The sequence below is a fragment of the Hyperolius riggenbachi genome, chromosome 3 (assembly GCF_040937935.1).
Source record: "Hyperolius riggenbachi isolate aHypRig1 chromosome 3, aHypRig1.pri, whole genome shotgun sequence".
NCBI lineage: Eukaryota > Metazoa > Chordata > Amphibia > Anura > Hyperoliidae > Hyperolius > Hyperolius riggenbachi.
The window spans coordinates 192,827,958-192,847,264 of NC_090648.1; the positions used below are offsets into that span (position 1 = coordinate 192,827,958).

Below are 19,307 nucleotides of genomic sequence, written 5' to 3' on the forward strand. Positions count from 1 at the left end.
TTGCAATGGACAATATCATCGCATCACAACACAATGATATTTCTATGGGGCTATCACATCATTTGTGATGCAGCACTTTCTGTAGGGATGACACACAGCATGCAGTGCATTTACAGGGCAACATGCACGTTTACGATGGCAGTGAGGCATACTTTCAATGTACTGTATGCTTTATTGTATAATCACACCATAAAGCCACCATGTGATGCAACTTTTTGGCTCCACGGCATTGTGATTTTATTGTAGTGTGTGCAGTGTGAAAGAACCCTAAGGATTCTTTCACATTAGGCATGTTGCACTGTGTATCCTGACAAACAGGGATGCAATGCATACAGTAAAGCATACAAAACACAGAAATATGTGTTAATGCAGATGTGAACATGCGTGTTGACTGAGCATCGTTCTGACAGAATCAACTGCACTGCACTGCTAACATGTTAATGTTCACGTACCATTGCAATATACCTGCATTGCATAGTGACACAATTATAGTGTCCATTGCAATGCAGCAGATGCAATGAGAAAGCATACAGTATTAATACTTGGCTAAAGAATGAATGGTAAATAAATGGTATGCATAGGTGAAGCTTTTTGCTTTATCAGACGTTTCAAAACATAATGGAGAATAGTGAGTCTTCATTTAATTTTCTACTACTCATTGTCTAATTATGGACTCTAAACATTTTTAGCACTGTTAACAAAATCATTCCACATCATGTTTGGTTTTTCCATGTCTACCCATAACTCATTGATGTGTATAGCATAAGAAAAGTAATGGTTATAATGTTTATTTAAAACGTAAAAGAATTCTATAGCTTTCCAATGTATTCCATCTAACCTAGTAATGCAATGAAAAATCATTGATGCAGATTGTGTATCTTTTCAGCAATCTTCTATTGTGATACAGCAACCAATCGCATGCATGAACACTTTTATAAACTATGTTCATGTTGTTAAAATGTTTGCAGATAATTCTATGCATATTATGGTTATTTCCATTTTTTTATTTAAGCTAAATATTTCATTAGAATATTTGGATAGTTCACAGTTGTGTGTGTGTATATATATATATATATATATATATATATATATATATATATATATATTTATTTCCTTATATGGTGGTCCTCGTTAAGGTGAAGCGTTTCTCTGTTTTAGGTGCATAACTTTGCATTCATCTGCTTTTCAACGTTTTCCCGCCCCCTGGGCTGCTTTAATGCAATTTTTTTCGGTTTTCCACCTTGGGTGCGGATTTCCATGTTTATTTCCACATTGTATGCGGAAATTCACCCTATGGCGGCAAAATTTCAGATTTTCTCGGTTTTTGTCAAGTTTTTCGCCTTTCCAGCATTTTTTCAATATTTGTTGCAGTTCTCACCTGGACAGACATTACGCTTCTCCTAATTATGATTTTTAATCAAAGTTTAGCCTGTTTTCTGTGTTTTTTTTCATGATCTTTATAATATTGGTACCTGATTGTTGGGTTCTGTTTTCAAACTGAAAAGTGACCAATGAGAACATGGGGTGTGGCCAAACTGCCCGCTTTTGTGAAGTTCTCCTCAGGTCCTCTCATTTGCATACCTTGTTCTAAATGGCTCATTGCAGGTTCATGACACACTATATAAGTCTTGTGTTGTGCATTGGTTGTTGTGCTGCATGGCATGAACAAGAGCCCTAGTGGCTCGAAACAGCGGGCTGTAGCCACTCATGCAGCATTTTAATGGAACTTTGTACTGTATTTTCATAAAATAAAGTAGATTTGTAAAAGAGCTGCTCCTGTCTTGTGTTTTGAGTGATATATATATATGTTGCTTTTATTACTGCTGATACTTGTCCGATACTTGATCCTATTCCATAATGACCCATATCTTCTTTTATTTAAATAGAGAATAGATACACTGGCTAGCAGATCTTGACCATGACTTTTTTGTGAATCCAAATAGGGAATCAATAATCAAAATGTAAAAGAAATTGTCACAGTGGCGTCACATGAGTAAAAACTTTTTAATTTAAATTTTATCGCCCAGTAAAAGTTAAAGGGCATCTGTAGTGAGAGAAGCATGATGGTTGTCATATTTATTTCCTTTTGAACAATGCAAATGATCTGGCTGTCATGCTGATCCTCTGCATCTGATACCTCTAGCCATATACCCTAAACAAGCATGCAGATTCAAGTTTGACTGGATATGCTGCATGCTTGTTTCCTGTGTAAGTCATGCACTTTGAATGCATGAAAGATCAGCAGGATGCAAGGCTTGTAAACTTGTATTGCTTAAAAGGAAATAAATATGGCAGCCTCTATATTGCTTTCACTTCAGGTGTCCTTTAAGTCCAGCGTGCCCTTCTGTGGTTAGGAAGAATGTACAGTTTGTGCTAGATAATAAAAGGTTTGTTGATTATTTTATACCATGAGTATGAAGTGTTGTTTTTCCCCGAGATTCTAACCGTTCTCAGCAGACTTAGGGATTGTTTCCCTGCTGTTTTTGATGATAGGGAAGCCTTTATTTGATGTGAACGGCTGAGCCAGCGCAAGCTTGACTCTGAAGTTACAAAGTCACTTTGTTGTTTTTTACCTGCATTGACACTTGCAGAATATATTCATTCTCCAGCCAGAACATCATTCAGAAACAATGCAGGCATAAGGGATTCTGCCCGATTGTGCGTCTTCATTTAAAAATCCTTTTGTGTGCTGGTTTGTGAAAGAATGCAGAGCAGTTTATGTACCTTTCTTGTCTGTAAGACAATTGATGAAATCTGTAAGCAATCAGCTTCTTCTTCTTCTACTACTGCTGCTTTACAGCAATGATATTCCAAATAAATGATATATTTATGCAGGCATATGCAAGTGGGAAAGTAATGAGGCTTTTCATTTTGCTCTAGCCTGGCTATAGAATAATCACTCCATTGTGTATCACGTAATAGTAAGGTAGTTTTATTCCCTATACTGCATAACTTGAGTATTGTATACAGCAGTTTGCAGTAGTGGGAATGGTGCACACCTTTCATTTTTATGGACCACACTAAGACTGTCATATCTGCACATCAAGACTTCTTTGTAAAAACATACTGAAAGCAAAAGACAAATCAATGTAATCTCTTCTGTCTGCAATCCAGTGCTGTGAAAATGAAAACAAAAACTAAATGATTTGCAGACTGTAGCATTCTAAGTAAACCTGAGATGGGATGGGGTTCTGTTTTACTCACCTGGGACTTCTTCCAGCCCCCCAGAGCCTTACTGGTCCCCGGTTTCCTCCCAGGCTGCTCCATCATTGTGCCTCTCCATAAGTAAGCTTGTTGCAGGCTACTGTGCATGCGTGGTTGGGCTGCACGACCCCTTGATCGTGCTCCCATTGCTGAGAGCATTCTGGGCATGTACAAAATACTCCTGGCCATGGAAGCATGTGTGAGGAAGAGTGAGGTCTGGACCAAGCATGCGCAATAACCCACAACTGGTCCAGTCACGAGCTTTTGGAGGGGTTCAGCGGAGCAGACTAGGAGGAATCAGAGAGACTTATAAGGCAACAAAAGCTGGAAGATGCCCCAGGTAAGTAAAACAGAACTTGTTCCTCTGTCTCAGGTACAATTTAAAACCTATATTTTATTGAAAACAGTACATTTTTACATAATTTACTTAACCGTTTTTTTCTTCTGCACTACCCGGCGTACATTCTTACTTGAACCCTCCACTTTAAGTGCCTAACAAGAACCCCACCACCTCTATCCCTAATTCCCCCTGTAAGTGACTAACAAGAACCAACCCCACCTAAAGCCTAACTCTACCTCTAAGTGCCTAAAATTAACCTTCGAACCCCAGCATCCAAAGGATCACTAGTTGTAGCCTGTCGGCTACAACCATTAATTCCTATGTAGCAGTCAATTGGCCACTACCCACATCAGGTTCCCAACTCACCACTTGGGCGCCCAATAGCACAGGTGTCTTTTAGATGCTTGCAGGTCCTGGACCCCAAATGATCCAATCGGTGTACTATATGCTGTCAGATATTAGAACAGCAACCAGAACTTTTTCTCAGATGCTAAATGTCTCTGAACTGTTTAAAATGAAAATGAGAAAAAAAGTCCTCCTTTAAGTTTTGTCCTGACAATCAATTACTAGTGTTAATGCCACACATGAGAATATTTAACTTGTATATTTGAACTCAAAGGCGAGCAGCTCAACACTGGCTGGAACAGACTCTGGAGAATGGGAGCATTACAACTCCCTTCCAGTCTTTCAGTTTATGCAGGTGTGGAAATCAAGCAACAAGTGCTTCTGGTCTGTGCAGCTGAGGAACGTAACTGTACTAATGTGGGATGATCTCACAAGTCATAGGTCATTTCAGCTAATGTTGTTGTATGATGTACGGTAGTGTAAGTATAAAAATAATAATTTTAAGGACAGTGGCAGTCACAGCTATGACTTTCATACAGGAAGATTAACACCTGAAACATAATGACATAAAAAAAAAAAAAAATCTAGTGATGTATAACAGTGACAGTCACAGCCGTAACTGTCTTACAGGAAGCTAAAACTACTGAATGGTGCTGGCTACTGTTTCCTCTGTGTCTGGTCCACACCAGTCCACCAAATGAATCAATACATGTATGGGCATTTTTAAAGGCTGTGGCAACATAGCACACTCTCTGTTGTTAGATTGGTCCTGTAGACATTATTATTTTACATCAACAATGTAATTACACCTGTTTTTTTGCAGTGGTTATTATTTTCCTAGTAACAGCTCATTTTTCTGTTAACAGCAGAAAATATTAATTTTGAGCATTTTCCGCCAAGAAGTAAAGATAATAGCTATTATTAGCGCAGGAAGAAATGAAGTCAGTATGGCAGGCAGCTGCAGATGGGCTCACACCTGTTATTAGCCAGGCAAATGGTTGACTGCGTATGAATCACACACATTTATTTAGATTTCATAATCCCATTTAATCTGCTGTGAATATTCTTTCTGCATGGGCCAAGAAATGAATACAACACATTTCATGCTAATCAGTTTTCTGGAAGAGAGTAAGAGATTTTTCCTCTAAAATATTTCATTTATTTTTAATTTCCAGGACCACGTCATTCGCGAGGAAGCAAGAAGCCTGACTCCTCGGCAGTGCTCTGTGATGGAAGTAGTGCTAGCCACTATTAAGGTATTGTAAACACACATTACTGATGACTAGGGATGATCAATGCAAATACTTCTGAGTATATGCAAAGGTATGTAATTTTTATGCAAATATCTGCAGCTTGAAATTGGTCCAATCATGTCCCACCCAGGTTTAAACTGATCGGTCCAATTTCAAGCTGCATATATTTGCATAAAAATGTACATAAATTTGCATAAACTCAGAAATATTTGCATATTATTGATCATCCCTAGTACTAACGACACCGTTGCTCAAATAAATTGGCATTTTAGCAGCTGTCTGGGTGTAAATATATTAACTGACTATTGAATCATTCCTCTGCCGTTAAATGGAAATTCTATGGCTTATCTGATCCTTTTCATTACAGAGGTAGAATTTGCCTCGGGGAACAGGAAACATATTAAATATACATTGAAGAGTCTTTTCCGCAGCACAGAAAGAACATTTAGAACCTCTGAGACAGAAGCACCTTAAATTTTCAGCAGCTGAATGCTTTTCTAGAATAGAATATGAAAACAGAAAACAGTTTGAATCTTTCAGCTGACATGGTCAGCAAAAATAGGAATACATAGCGGCAGAACATGCTAGAAAGATAGCTATGGTCATTGGTATTCATGGTGTAAGGGTGAGACTGCTCGGCTACACATATAACATGCAGGAATACGTGAGTCTGGTACACGATGTAGACTTTACTACACTGTCTGTCTGTACAAGTTGGACACATTTAGCCACAGTCAGCTGTTTAAAAAACCCTTATATTCACTGTACATTCGCCTAGAGGAGGATTAAATTGGCTGGTGAATGTGCATAATATGAATGCTGAATAATGCATCTGACTGTATTATTACAGTGCGTAGTGAACTTTGACATGTTCATATTGTGCTGAGGTGGGTTTGCAGCACTTTATTGAAAATGCTAGACAACTCACCTCACTAAGGGCCTGCGTACACTTATGTGTTGCTTTGCAATGCAGGTGGTCAGTGCTGCATTCCACAAAAATGCATCACTCCTGCATTGCTCTCTGTTGCAGCGTTGACCACATCCTGCTTCCCACAAAATGCATGCAGTAATAGGTTGTCAGAACACACTGCAAACAAATCACATGCTTCTTCATGAGTTCTAGCTATGACTCAATGGGGAAGTTACCCATTGAGTATGTTTTACACTGTGTGGGGAAACTGTTGCCCCCTGGAAAAGATCTACCTAAAAATGGACCTTGCACTGAGGCATAAGTGCTAGCCAATCAGTCTCCATGTTGTTCATAGAAAATACATGGCTAATGTTTAAGCCATTTACACACAGGCAATAAGTGTTGCCCAAGACAAATATTCATGATTGCTTTGAATGACAGTTTACCCCAATATGTGTACAGAGGAGTTGCTTAAAGGGACTCCGAGCTCTAAATAAAAACAAAATTGGTACTCACCTGGGGCTTTCTGCAGCCCACCGTAGGTCGGGAGGTCCCTCTGCATCCATCTGGCTCTTCTCCCAACGCCTCCCAGAGCCTGGCCAGAAATGGCTCCCCGGCGACTCCTGGGCCCGAGTGTCAGGCTCCATCTTCCTGAACCGTCACGTCTGTCGTCACCACGCCGGCCGCATCGCGTCATCACGGTGGCCGGCGTGACAGTACTGCGCATGCGCGATTAAAAAGCGCATGCACAGTACTGTCATGCCAGCCGCTCTGATGACGCGAGGCGGCCAGCGTGGTGACAACAGACGTGATGTTTCAGGAAGATGGAGGCCGACACTCGAGTCCAGTGTCGCCAGGTGCCGCCAGGGAGCCATTTCTGGCCAGGCCCTGGGAGAAGAGCCAGATTGACGCCGAGGGACCTCCCGACCTACGGTGGGCTGCAGAAAGCCCCACGTGAGTACCAATTGCATTTTTATTTAGAGCTCGGAGTCCCTTTAACCACTTGAGGACCAGAGGTTTATACCTCTCTAGTGACCAGGGGATTTTTTACAGATCAGCACTTTATAAATGTAACAGTTTATTGCTTGATCATACAACTTAGCACCCAAATGAATTTTACCTCCTTTTCTTCCCACTAATAGAGCATTCTTTTGGTGGTATTTGATTGCTGCTGCAATTTAAATTTTTTTTAATCAGTTTTATAAAAACCTATTTTTTTTATTCCCCCTCCCCCCTAAATTAGCCCTAGATCGAGTTAGACACTCTACACATTACATACGTAGGCATCAGCTTATGATAGGGATTAGATTGTGTGACACTCCTGGGGACAGTTAAGTGACGACATTCTCTGTACAGCGCTGCGCTAGATTGCAGTGCTGTATACATATATATAGTTGCTTTATTTGTTGTGAATTCAACCTGCCAGCTCCGATCGCGACTGGCAGGCTGATCGCAGCAGCCCCCTGTGTTTACTGCAGGAAAGGCATGCTTGAGTGAGCGCTCGTTCCCTGCAAATATCGCTCCTTGCGAGGAAGGAGGAAGCCACTCTGTGGCCGCCATCCTGTGTTAGAGCAAACCAGAAGCGAAAAAAAGTATGATATAATGAATTGTATGTGTAGTAGGGATAATGAATAGAACATTAGTAGCAAAGAAAAGAGGCTCATATTTTTATTTTCAGTTATATGTTTTTTTTATAACATTGCATCACTCTGTTATATTTGCAGTTTAATAATCACACTCTGTCTTTTAAAGCTATAAAACAAAGCAGAAATAATGATCTTTTGAACTGTCCTGTTGTTAAACCTTATCTCAAGTTGTCTCTCACTGTTTCTTAGGTGTTAAAGTGCTTCAGAAAACAGGACTGCATTCGACCCAGTAGGTCGATGCTCTCAGAGAAGCTCTTTTGCATGGATAACAATTAAAGTTTGTTTTAACTCTTCCTGTACTGGAAAACAATATGAAACTCTTTTCTTTGAAGCTAAAATTAACTTGTAAAATAATGTATTGCATTTGCAGTACAGCTAAGAATAGAATAATAGTAGCAGTTTTGCTTTAACTCACTACAAAGCCGTTCTGTGGATAGGGAAGTGGAAGGACAACAAATGCCCTGATCTATCTTGATTGACTGAGTAGTATCTAACAAATTGTCCAAGAGAACAATGGAGACACCTTGACATAAGTTAGACTTTCATCTAAAATATGTATGAATAATCCCTACAGGCAACAAAAATCTAGCATGTGTAAATAGCTTTTCATAGATTCATCAGTTTAGTGCAGTAATGCTGAATGATAGAATTCACAAAAAATAGTTCTTGTTCTCATTTTTTATTTTATTGATCAGCAATATGACTTAAGTGAGATATCCAGCCATTCAAACATTTAGAAAGATATTTTAAATTATGAAACATGTAACACATCGAAATACTGTTTATTAAATGTACACTAGTGTTTTGGTAATCGGGCCATTAGACATCTTATGAAGCCATAAGAGCCACATCAATGGAGTTTTCCGCCAATTCCTCTCTCCTGGCTTGGGAATTCCCCAGTTGGAAATATAATTGTCATTCATGTAGATATCTTAACATTTACCCATCTATCTAATAATTACAAGCACATACCAGGATTTAAAAATAAACAATATTTGTACAATCTGCACATTCATATGCTATTCATAATGGTTGGGCAGGGAAATACCCCCCCAACAATTACCATGTATTGCTTAAAACAACTTTAATCTGGCCCCATGGGCAGTTCACAGGGTGGTCTGGGATCAAGACTGATGCTTACATTTAAGAAACTTAAAAGTTTTCTCATCTTATGCTTAGAGTTGATCTATTTGGGAAAGAAATAATGCCATACTTACATAAGTTTGGTTACAGTAATCCTGTGTACTTTTTATTTGCTAGCAGCTGAAAAGTCATTTTATTGAGGCAATCTGAAATGAAAACATCTACTGTAAGGCTCTGTTCCTACTTGTGCCAGGCCAGCAGTAGGGGGCAGTGTAATGTCCGCTCCAATGGTCCAGCTGAAGTCCGGGGCAGATGCATTACCCTGTGTGACAAGTTCATATTTATAAATAGGAGCCATTCACTGTCCATATAGCAATGAGCGGTGAACGGACATAAAAATGTCCATTTTCCGCTCTAGTGGGAACAGAGGCCAAGAAGAGAATGTTTGTTGAATCAGGGTCCCAGTATTTGCATGTGGGTGTCAGGGACAGCTGCTGCATCCAGTATTTGTAAGATTGGTGAACAGCTGACACTTATGCCACCCTGTTATCTAAGCAAGAAGAAGCAGTACTTAGTGTTGTCTTTCAGAGTAACTTTAAGTATATGGGATTTGTTGGATTCAACTTCTTTATACCCACAAATTTTACAGCACCATTCATTTTTTTCTCTAAATTGAAATAATATGCATGGACAAATCGGTTGGGAGAAGATCACATTTTCTCACAGAAAATTAAATTATCTTATACTGCTTGGCCTGCTCCCATGAAGTAGATATGTAATAGGTCTGTCACACCTGACATTTATTTTCCACAGCTGACGTTATGACACTTACTGCAATACATTGTGTGAGATTGAAGCCCATCTTATCATTCTCTTTCTTATATAAAGGCATGTAAAAATGATAAGAGGAAAATGTCATGTAGCTCTGCATTTTAATCTTACAGTTTGCATTCATGTTCTGTTTTACACTGAGCAGTTATGTCTATTACTATATCCATCATATTGCCTTTACCACATACTTGGTGTTACTGTATATTGACTTTCATACTATTTACCAGTATGCCAAAAAAAATCAGGTCTAACTATGCCGTAGCATTTCACTGTTAATTTCCACTATACCTTCAAGGCCATTTGTAATTTCACAAGAATAAAAGCCTACCTCTGGTAACAAATGTTGCAGCACTAGTCTAGTTGAGGGGACCCACAGCTGCTTCCTGTTTTTGGCAAAATGGTCATGAGCACTGATTTGTAGTAAATGGGAGATACAGCAGGAAACACTATTCACACCACCAAACCGAGACGGTACCCAAAAGCTAGCACCGTGCCTGAAGCCCAGCTTCCGAAGTCTGCGGCCGAGGGTCCTGGTGTGCAATTTTAGCATTAGAGGACCAAGAGGAAACACTATCCCTTACAAACTAGTGGACGCAACCAATTTTCCGCAACTAAGAAGTGGCCATTGGTCTATGAGGTTTCCCTCTATGTCTTCTTAACCAGACTAATGCCAATATTGTCCCAATCCTGTGTAGGTTCTCAGAGGCAGAGCTTGATATTATTATTGATTAACTGCCACCATCATGCATTGCACTGTACAGAGTACAATACAGACAGCACTAGGACCATAAATATACAGTGGTGTGAAAAACTATTTGCTCCCTTCCTGATTTCTTATTCTTTTGCATGTTTGTCACACTTAAATGTTTCTGCTCATCAAAAACCGTTAACTATTAGTCAAAGATAACATAATTGAACACAAAATGCAGTTTTAAATGATGGTTTTTATTATTTAGTGAGAAAAATAACTCAAAACCTACATGGCCCTGTGTGAAAAAGAAATTGCCCCCTGAACCTAATAACTGGTTGGGCTACCCTTAGCAGCAATAACTGCAATCAAGTGTTTGCGATAACTTGCAACGAGTCTTTTACAGTGCTCTGGAGGAATTTTGGCCCACTCATCTTTGCAGAATTGTTGTAATTCAGCTTTATTTGAGAGATTTCTAGCATGAACCACCTTTTTAAGGTCATGCCACAACATCTCAAAAGGATTCAGGTCAGGACTTTGACTAGGCCACTCCAAAGTCTTCATTTTGTTTTTCTTCAGCCATTCAGAGGTGGATTTGCTGGTGTGTTTTGGGTCATTGTCCTGCTGCAGCACCCAAGATCGCTTCAGCTTGAGTTGACGAACAGATGGCTGGACATTCTCCTTCAGGATTTTTTGGTAGACAGTAGAATTCATGGTTCCATCTATCACAGCAACCCTTCCAGGTCCTGAAGCAGCAACACAACCTCAGACCATCACACTACCACCACCATATTTTACTGTTGGTATGATGTTCTTTTGCTGAAATGCTGTGTTACTTCTACGCCAGATGTAACGGGACATGCACCTTCCAAAAAGTTCAACTTTTGTCTCGTCGGTCCACAAGGTATTTTCCCAAAAGTCTTGCCAATCATTGAGATGTTTTTTTTAGCAAAATTGAGACGAGCCTTAACCACATAACGACCGCCCCCAGCCGATGGGCGGCGGCAAAGTCTGGGCCCAAACGACCGCAATACGCCCATCGGCGGGGGCGGCTGCGGGAGTGGCTATGCGGCGATCGCGTCATTCGTGACGCGATCAGCCGCCGGGGACTGGCTCCGCCCCCCGTTCGCTGTAACCCGCCGGCCGTTCGGAAGCGCCGGCGGGTTACTGGCATCCGGATCGCCGCTGCAACAGTGTATAATAGGCTTTGTAATGTATACAAAGCCTATTATACTGGCTGCCTCCTGCCCTGGTGGTCCCAGTGTCCGAGGGACCACCAGGGCAGGCTGCAGCCACCCTAGTCTGCACCAAACACACTGATTTCCCCCCCCCCTGCCCCCTGATCGCCCACAGCACCCCTCAGACCCCCCCCTGCCCACCCCCCAGACCACTGTTTGCACCCAGTCACCCTCCTAATCACCCATCAATCACTCCCTGTCACTATCTGTCAACGCTATTTTTTTTTTAAGTCCCTAATCTGCCCCCTACTCCCTCCTGATCACCCCCCCACCCCTCAGATTCTCCCCAGACCCCCCCCCAGACCCCCCCCCCCCGTGTACTGTATGCATCTATCCCCCCTGATCACCTGTCAATCACCTGTCAATCACCTGTCAATCACCTGTCAATCACCCGTCAATCACCCCCTGTCACTGCCACCCATCAATCAGCCCCTGATCTGCCCCTTGCGGGCAATCTGATCACCCCCCCACACCAATAGATCGCCCGCAGATCCGACATCAGATCACCTCCCAAATCCATTGTTTACATCTATTCTCTCCTCTAAACACCCACTAATTACCCATCAATCACCCCCTATCACCACCTGTCACTGTTACCCATCAGATTAGACCCTAATCTGCCCCTTGCGGGCACCCAATCACCTGCCCACACGCTCAGATTGCCCTCAGACCCCCCCCTTATCAATTCGCCCGTGCAATATTTACATCTGTTCTCCCCTGTAATAACCCACTGATTACCTGTCAATCACCCATCAATCACCCCCTGTCACTGCCACCCATCAATCACCCCCTGTCACTGCCACCCATCAATCAGCCCCTAACCTGCCCCTTGCGGGCAATCTGATCACCCACCCACACCAATAGATCGCCCGCAGATCCGACATCAGATCACCTCCCAAATCCATTGTTTACATCTATTCTCTCCTCTAAACACCCACTAATTACCCATCAATCACCCCCTATCACCACCTGTCACTGTTACCCATCAGATTAGACCCTAATCTGCCCCTTGCGGGCACCCAATCACCTGCCCACACGCTCAGATTGCCCTCAGACCCCCCCCTTATCAATTCGCCCGTGCAATATTTACATCTGTTCTCCCCTGTAATAACCCACTGATTACCTGTCAATCACCCATCAATCACCCCCTGTCACTGCCACCCATCAATCACCCCCTGTCACTGCCACCCATCAATCAGCCCCTAACCTGCCCCTTGCGGGCAATCTGATCACCCACCCACACCAATAGATCGCCCGCAGATCCGACATCAGATCACCTCCCAAATCCATTGTTTACATCTATTCTCTCCTCTAAACACCCACTAATTACCCATCAATCACCCCCTATCACCACCTGTCACTGTTACCCATCAGATTAGACCCTAATCTGCCCCTTGCGGGCACCCAATCACCCGCCCACACCTCAGAACGCCCTCAGACCCCAGCCCTGATCACCTCGCCAGTGCATTGCTTGCATCTATTTCCCCCCTCTAATCACACCTTGAGACACCCATCAATCACCTCCTGTCACCCCCTAGCACACCTACCCATCAGATCAGGCCCTAATTTGCCCCGTGTGGGCTCCTGATCACTCGGCCAAACCCTCAGATCCCCCTCAGACCCCCTTCCGATCACCTCCCCAGTGCATTGATTGCATCTATTTTCCCCTCTAACCGCCCCCTGAGACACCCATCAATCACCTCCTGTCACCCCCCTAGCACTCCTATCCATCAGATCAGGCCCAATACATCCTGTCATCTAAGAGGCCACCCTGCTTATGACCGATTCCACAAAATTTGCCCCCTCATAGACCACCTGTCATCAAAATTTGCAGATGCTTATACCCCTGAACAGTCATTTTGAGAAATTTGGTTTCCAGACTACTCACAGTTTTGGGCCCGTAAAATGCCAGGGCAGTATAGGAACCCCACAAGTGACCCCATTTTAGAAAGAAGACACCCCAAGGTATTCTGTTAGGTGTATGATGAGTTCATAGAATATTTTATTTTTTGTCAAAAGTTAGCGGAAATTGGATTGTTATTGTTTTTTTCACAAAGTGTCATTTTTCACTAACTTGTGAGAAAAAATAAAATCTTCTATGAACTCACCATACCCCTAACGGAATACCTTGGGGTGTCTTCTTTCTAAAATGGGGTCACTTGTGGGGTTCCTATACTGCCCTGGCATTTTAGGGGCCCTAAACCGTGAGGAGTAGTCTAGAAAACAAATGCCTCAAAATGACCTGTGAATAGGACGTTGGGCCCCTTAGCGCACCTAGGCTGCAAAAAAGTGTCACACATGTGGTATCGCCATACTCAGGAGAAGTAGTATAATGTGTTTTGTGGTGTATTTTTACACATACCCATGCTGGGTGGGAGAAATCTCTCTGTAAATGGACAATTGTGTGTAAAAAAAATCAAAAATGTGTCATTTACAGAGATATTTCTCCCACCCAGCATGGTTATATGTAAAAATACACCACAAAACACATTATACTACTTCTTCTGAGTACGGCGATACCACATGTGTGACACTTTTTTGCAGCCTAACTGTGCTAAGGGGCCCAAAGTCCAATGAGTACCTTTAGGATTTCACAGGTCATTTTGAGACATTTGGGTTCAAGACTACTCCTCACGGTTTAGGGCCCCTAAAATGCCAGGGCAGTATAGGAACCCCACAAGTGACCCCATTTTAGAAAGAAGACACCCCAAGGTATTCTTTTAGGTGTATGATGAGTTCATAGAAGATTTTATTTTTTGTCACAAGTTAGCGGAAATTGATATGTATTGTTTTTTTTTTCACAAAGTGTCATTTTCCGCTAACTTGTGACAAAAAAAAAATCTTCTATGAACTCACCATACTCCTAACAGAATACCTTGGGGTGTCTTCTTTCTAAAATGGGGTCACTTGTGGGGTTCCTATACTGCCCTGGCATTTTAGGGGCCCTAAACCGTGAGGAGTAGTCTAGAATCCAAATGCCTCAAAATGACCTGTGAATAGGACGTTAGGCCCCTTAGCGCACCTAGGTTGCAAAAAAGTGTCACACATGTGGTATCGCCGTACTCAGAAGAAGTAGTATAATGTGTTTTGGGGTGTATTTTTATACATACCCATGCTGGGTGGGAGAAATCTCTCTGTAAATGGACAATTGTGTGTAAAAAAAATCAAATAATTGTCATTTACAGAGATATTTCTCCCACCCAGCATGGGTATGTGTAAAAATACACCCCAAAACACATTATACTACTTCTCCTGAGTACGGCGGTACCACATGTGTGGCACTTTTTTGCACCCTAAGTGCGCTAAGGGGCCCAAAGTCCAATGAGTACCTTTAGGATTTCACAGGTCATTTTGCCACATTTGGTTTCAAGACTACTCCTCACGGTTTAGGGCCCCTAAAATGCCAGGGCAGTATAGGAACCCCACAAATGACTCCATTTTAGAAAGAAGACACCCCAAGGTATTCCGTTAGGAGAATGGCGAGTTCATAGAAGATTTTATTTTTTGTCACAAGTTAGCGGAAAATGACACTTTGTGAAAAAAAACAATTACAATCAATTTCCGCTAACTTGTGACAAAAAAAAAAAATCTTCTATGAACTCACCATACATCTAACGGAATACCTTGGGGTGTCTTCTTTCTAAAATGGGGTAATTTGTGGGGTTCCTATACTGTCCTGGCATTTTAGGGGCCCTAAACCGTGAGGAGTAGTCTTGAAACGAAATTTCTCAAAATGACCTGTGAAATCCTAAAGGTACTCATTGGACTTTGGGCCCCTTAGCGCAGTTAGGGTGCAAAAAAGTGCCACACATGTGGTATCGCCGTACTCAGGAGAAGTAGTATAATGTGTTTTGGGGTGTATTTTTCCACATACCCATGCTGAGTGGGAGAAATATCTCTATAAATAGACAATTGTGTGTAAAAAAAATAAAAAAATTGTCATTTACGGAGATATTTCTCCCACCCAGCATGTGTATGTGTAAAAATACACCCCAAAACACATTATACTACTTTTCCTGAGTACGGCAATACCACATGTGTGGCACTTTTTTGCGGCCTAACTGCGCTAAGGGGCCCAAAGTCCAATGAGCATCTTTAGGCTTTACAGGGGTGCTTACAATTAGGCACCCCCCAAATGCCAGGACAGTAAACACACCCCACAAATGACCCCATTCTGGAAAGTAGACACTTCAAGGTATTCAGAGAGGAGCATAGTGAGTCCGTGGCAGATTTCATTTTTTTTTGTCGCAAGTTAGAAGAAATGGAAACTTTTTTTTTTTTTTTTTTTTGTCACAAACTGTCATTTTCCGCTAACTTGTGACAAAAAATAAAATCTTCTATGAACTCACCATGCCTCTCACTGAATACTTTGGGATGTCTTCTTTCCAAAATGGGGTCATTTGGGGGGTATTTGTACTATCCTGGAATTTTAGCCCCTCATGAAACATGACAGGTGCGCAGAAAAGTCAGAGATGCTTGAAAATGGGAAAATTCACTTTTGGCACCATAGTTTGTAAACGCTATAACTTTTACCCAATCCAATAAATATACACTGAATGTTTTTTTTTTTATCAAAGACATGTAGCAGAATAACTTTCGCGCTCAAATGTATAGGAAATTTTACTTTATTTGAAAAATGTCAGCACAGAAAGTTAAAAAAGTCATTTTTTTGACAAAATTCATGTCTTTTTTGATGAATATAATAAAAAGTAAAACTCGCAGCAGCAATCAAATAGCATCAAAAGAAAGCTGTATTAGTGACAAGAAAAGGAGGTAAAATTCATTTAGGTGGTAGGTTTTATGACCGAGCAATAAACCGTGAAAGCTGCAGTGGTCTGAATGGAGAAAAAGGCTCTGGTCCTTAAGGGGCGAAAAGACTGTGGTCCCGAAGTGGTTAATGTTCTTTTTGCTTTAAAGTGGTTTGCGCCTTGGATATTTGCCATGCAGACCGTTTTTGCCCAGTCTCTTTCTTATGGTGGAGTCGTGAACAATGACCTTAATTGAGGCAAGTGAGGCCTGCAGTTCTTTAGATGTTGTCCTGGGGTCTTTTGTGGCCTCTCGGATGAGTTTTCTCTGCGCTCTTGGGGTAATTTTGGTCGGCCAGCCACTCCTGGGAAGATTCATCACTGTTCCATGTTTTTGCCATTTGTGGATAATGGCTCTCACTGTGGTTCGCTGGAGTCCCAAAGCTTTAGAAATGGCTTTATAACCTTTACCAGACTGATAGATCTCAATTACAGTACTTTGTTCTCATTTGTTCCTGAATTTCTTTGGATCTTGGCATGATGTCTAGCTTTTGAGGTGCTTTTGGTCTACTTCTCTGTGTCAGATAGCTCCTATTTAAGTGATTTCTTGATTGAAACAGGTGTGGCAGTAATCAGGCCTGGGGGTGACTACAGACATTTAACTCAGGTGTGATAAACCACAGTTAAAGGGGCACTATGGCTAAATTCTGTTTATATTATCATTTAATATAAGATATGTGCAATCATAGCAATGTGTAAGACTTGTATTATGGCTGAATAAAACTCTGTTTCAATATTGCTTTACCCTAAATCAGTGCATAGGAGGCTGCCTTATCAGTCGTTTCATCTGAAGTTGTAATCTCCCCCTTTGATGTATGGGAGAGGTTTCACCCAACGTCTAACTGCACATTAGTGCTGTTACAGCTCCTCTGATCTGCCGTACGTCTCAGGACAATGACATCCGGCTCTAATGAAAAACATGCTCCCTGCTGAGGCCCCCCTTCAGAGACACAAGCAGGACACTAGCTACACAGCACTTGCGTGTGCTGAATCAAGACGCTGAAATCCTGTGCATAAGAAGAGAAGCTGGTCTCCATGGCAACTGACAACAAGTGGTGACCCTGCCTGTGCCAGCTTCTCTGAAGGGGGGCCTCAGCGGGGAGCATTTTTTTCATCAGAGCTGTAAGTCATTTATTGTCCTGAGACTTCCAGCAGATCAGAGGAGCTGTAACAGCACTAATGTGCAGTTAGACGTTGGGTGAAACCTCTCCCATACATCAAAGGGGGAGATTACAACTTCAGATGAAACGACTGATAAGGCAGCCTCCTCCTGCAGAATGGAATGTGCTGGTTCAGCGTCGCTTAGCTTTCTCTGGCGACGGGACTCCAGCACTGATTTAGGGTAAAGCAATATTGAAACAGAGTTTTATTCAGCCATAATACAAGTCTTACACATTGCTATGATTGCACATATCTTATATTAAATGATAATATAAACAGAATTTAGCCATAGTGCCCCTTTAAGTTATTTTTTAACAAGGGGGGCAATCACTTTTTCACACAGGGCCATGTAGATTTGGAGGGGTTTTTTCTCACTAAATAATAAAAACCATCATTTAAAACTGCATTTCGTGTTCAATTATGTTATCTTTGACTAATAGTTAACGGTTTTTGATGAGCAGAAACATTTAAGTGTGACAAACATGCAAAAGAATAAGAAATCAGGAAGGGGGCAAATAGTTTTTCACACCACTGTGTATACATAGATTTCCACAGTTTTATCATAGTAAAAAGCAATACAAGTACAAATACATAAACAATACTTGAATGGTATGAAAACATTTTCATTTAATAAATTACTGTAGAAACACTGAGGTGGGGCTGCGTGTAGAGGGTAGTGGGGTGGAAACACTAGGTAAGGTGGCAAAGGGGCTTAGAGATGAGGCAGCAAGGCTTAACATATGTTGCAGATGAAGATACATCTCTGAAGGGGGACTGTGACAGCTTATATCACAGGTGTCGAACTATAGGCCTAAAGGGCCAGATCCATACCAGTGTTTAGGATGGACTGAGAAAGAGAGGAATGTGTTCTACCTGATGGACCACACCTTTCCTGATTCAGACCCATCAATTAATTTGAGCTGGGTCAAAAATATGACTGGTTTAACATCCCTGGCTTATACGTTTCTTTCTTTAAAAAAAAAAAAAAAAAAGGTGCATTTTAAATCTGAATGAAACCCAGCATTTCTTCTTTGCTCTAAAAAAGGATTTACAGCATATTATATACAACCAGCATTTTTTTTTTACTAACACAGCATTCAAATGGTTACACACAGGGCTGGAAAGTTCAGTGCAGAGAAATGTAGACTCATCCGAAGTTGTAAATAATGTTATCTTGTGTTTACTTAAATGTATCAAGTGAGGAATGTGACACATTTTCTGACTGTGGAGAAGCTGCTGGACACAGAGAGACACTGAAAGCATTTCTGCCTTTAATACATAATGAATAAAACCAGTTATCAATAAAATGCAAAGTCAGCTCACAAAGAAAAAAAACTGTACTTTTGGGAACGTATAATTTCTAAATAAATAATAATACCTATGCACAAATGCAAATATGATAACCATGTGGCATATAAAACCCTGACATAATATTCAATAAAAACATGTTTTCCTACTTTTTATACCGCTTTAAGGGTGTATTTGAAAGTTTAAGGCTCAGAGGGGTAGATGCAATGCACAGCAATATAACCCATACTTCCGCCAGCCGTATAATGCGCGTTACTGTGTTGTTAGTAATGTGCGTCACCGTAGCAATGGTCGCGCTACCTAAGTACTGCAGGTCACGCTTATTGTGTAACTCACAGTACTGCTGGCGGAAGTTAAATTAATATTGCCATGCGCTGTTTGTGCATGGTAATAGTACCATAATGTTGTGCATCTACCTCAAAAGCATGGAGGAAACGGTTTGGTTGAGAGTTTTAACGAAAGGATGAAACTTATGAGAATTGAGAAACCCTGAAT

The 19,307-nt window shown here is 41.4% G+C and overlaps 1 protein-coding gene across 1 annotated transcript in view; it reads left to right on the forward strand.

Moving 5' to 3' along the window:
• Positions 1-19,307, forward strand: part of UNC13C (unc-13 homolog C) — a 784,159-nt gene that overhangs the window by 682,099 nt on the left and 82,753 nt on the right. The window contains exon 30 of the mRNA XM_068275480.1: positions 5,065-5,145. Within this exon, the coding sequence (XP_068131581.1) occupies positions 5,065-5,145 (81 nt within the window). The remainder of the gene's footprint in view (positions 1-5,064; positions 5,146-19,307) is intronic.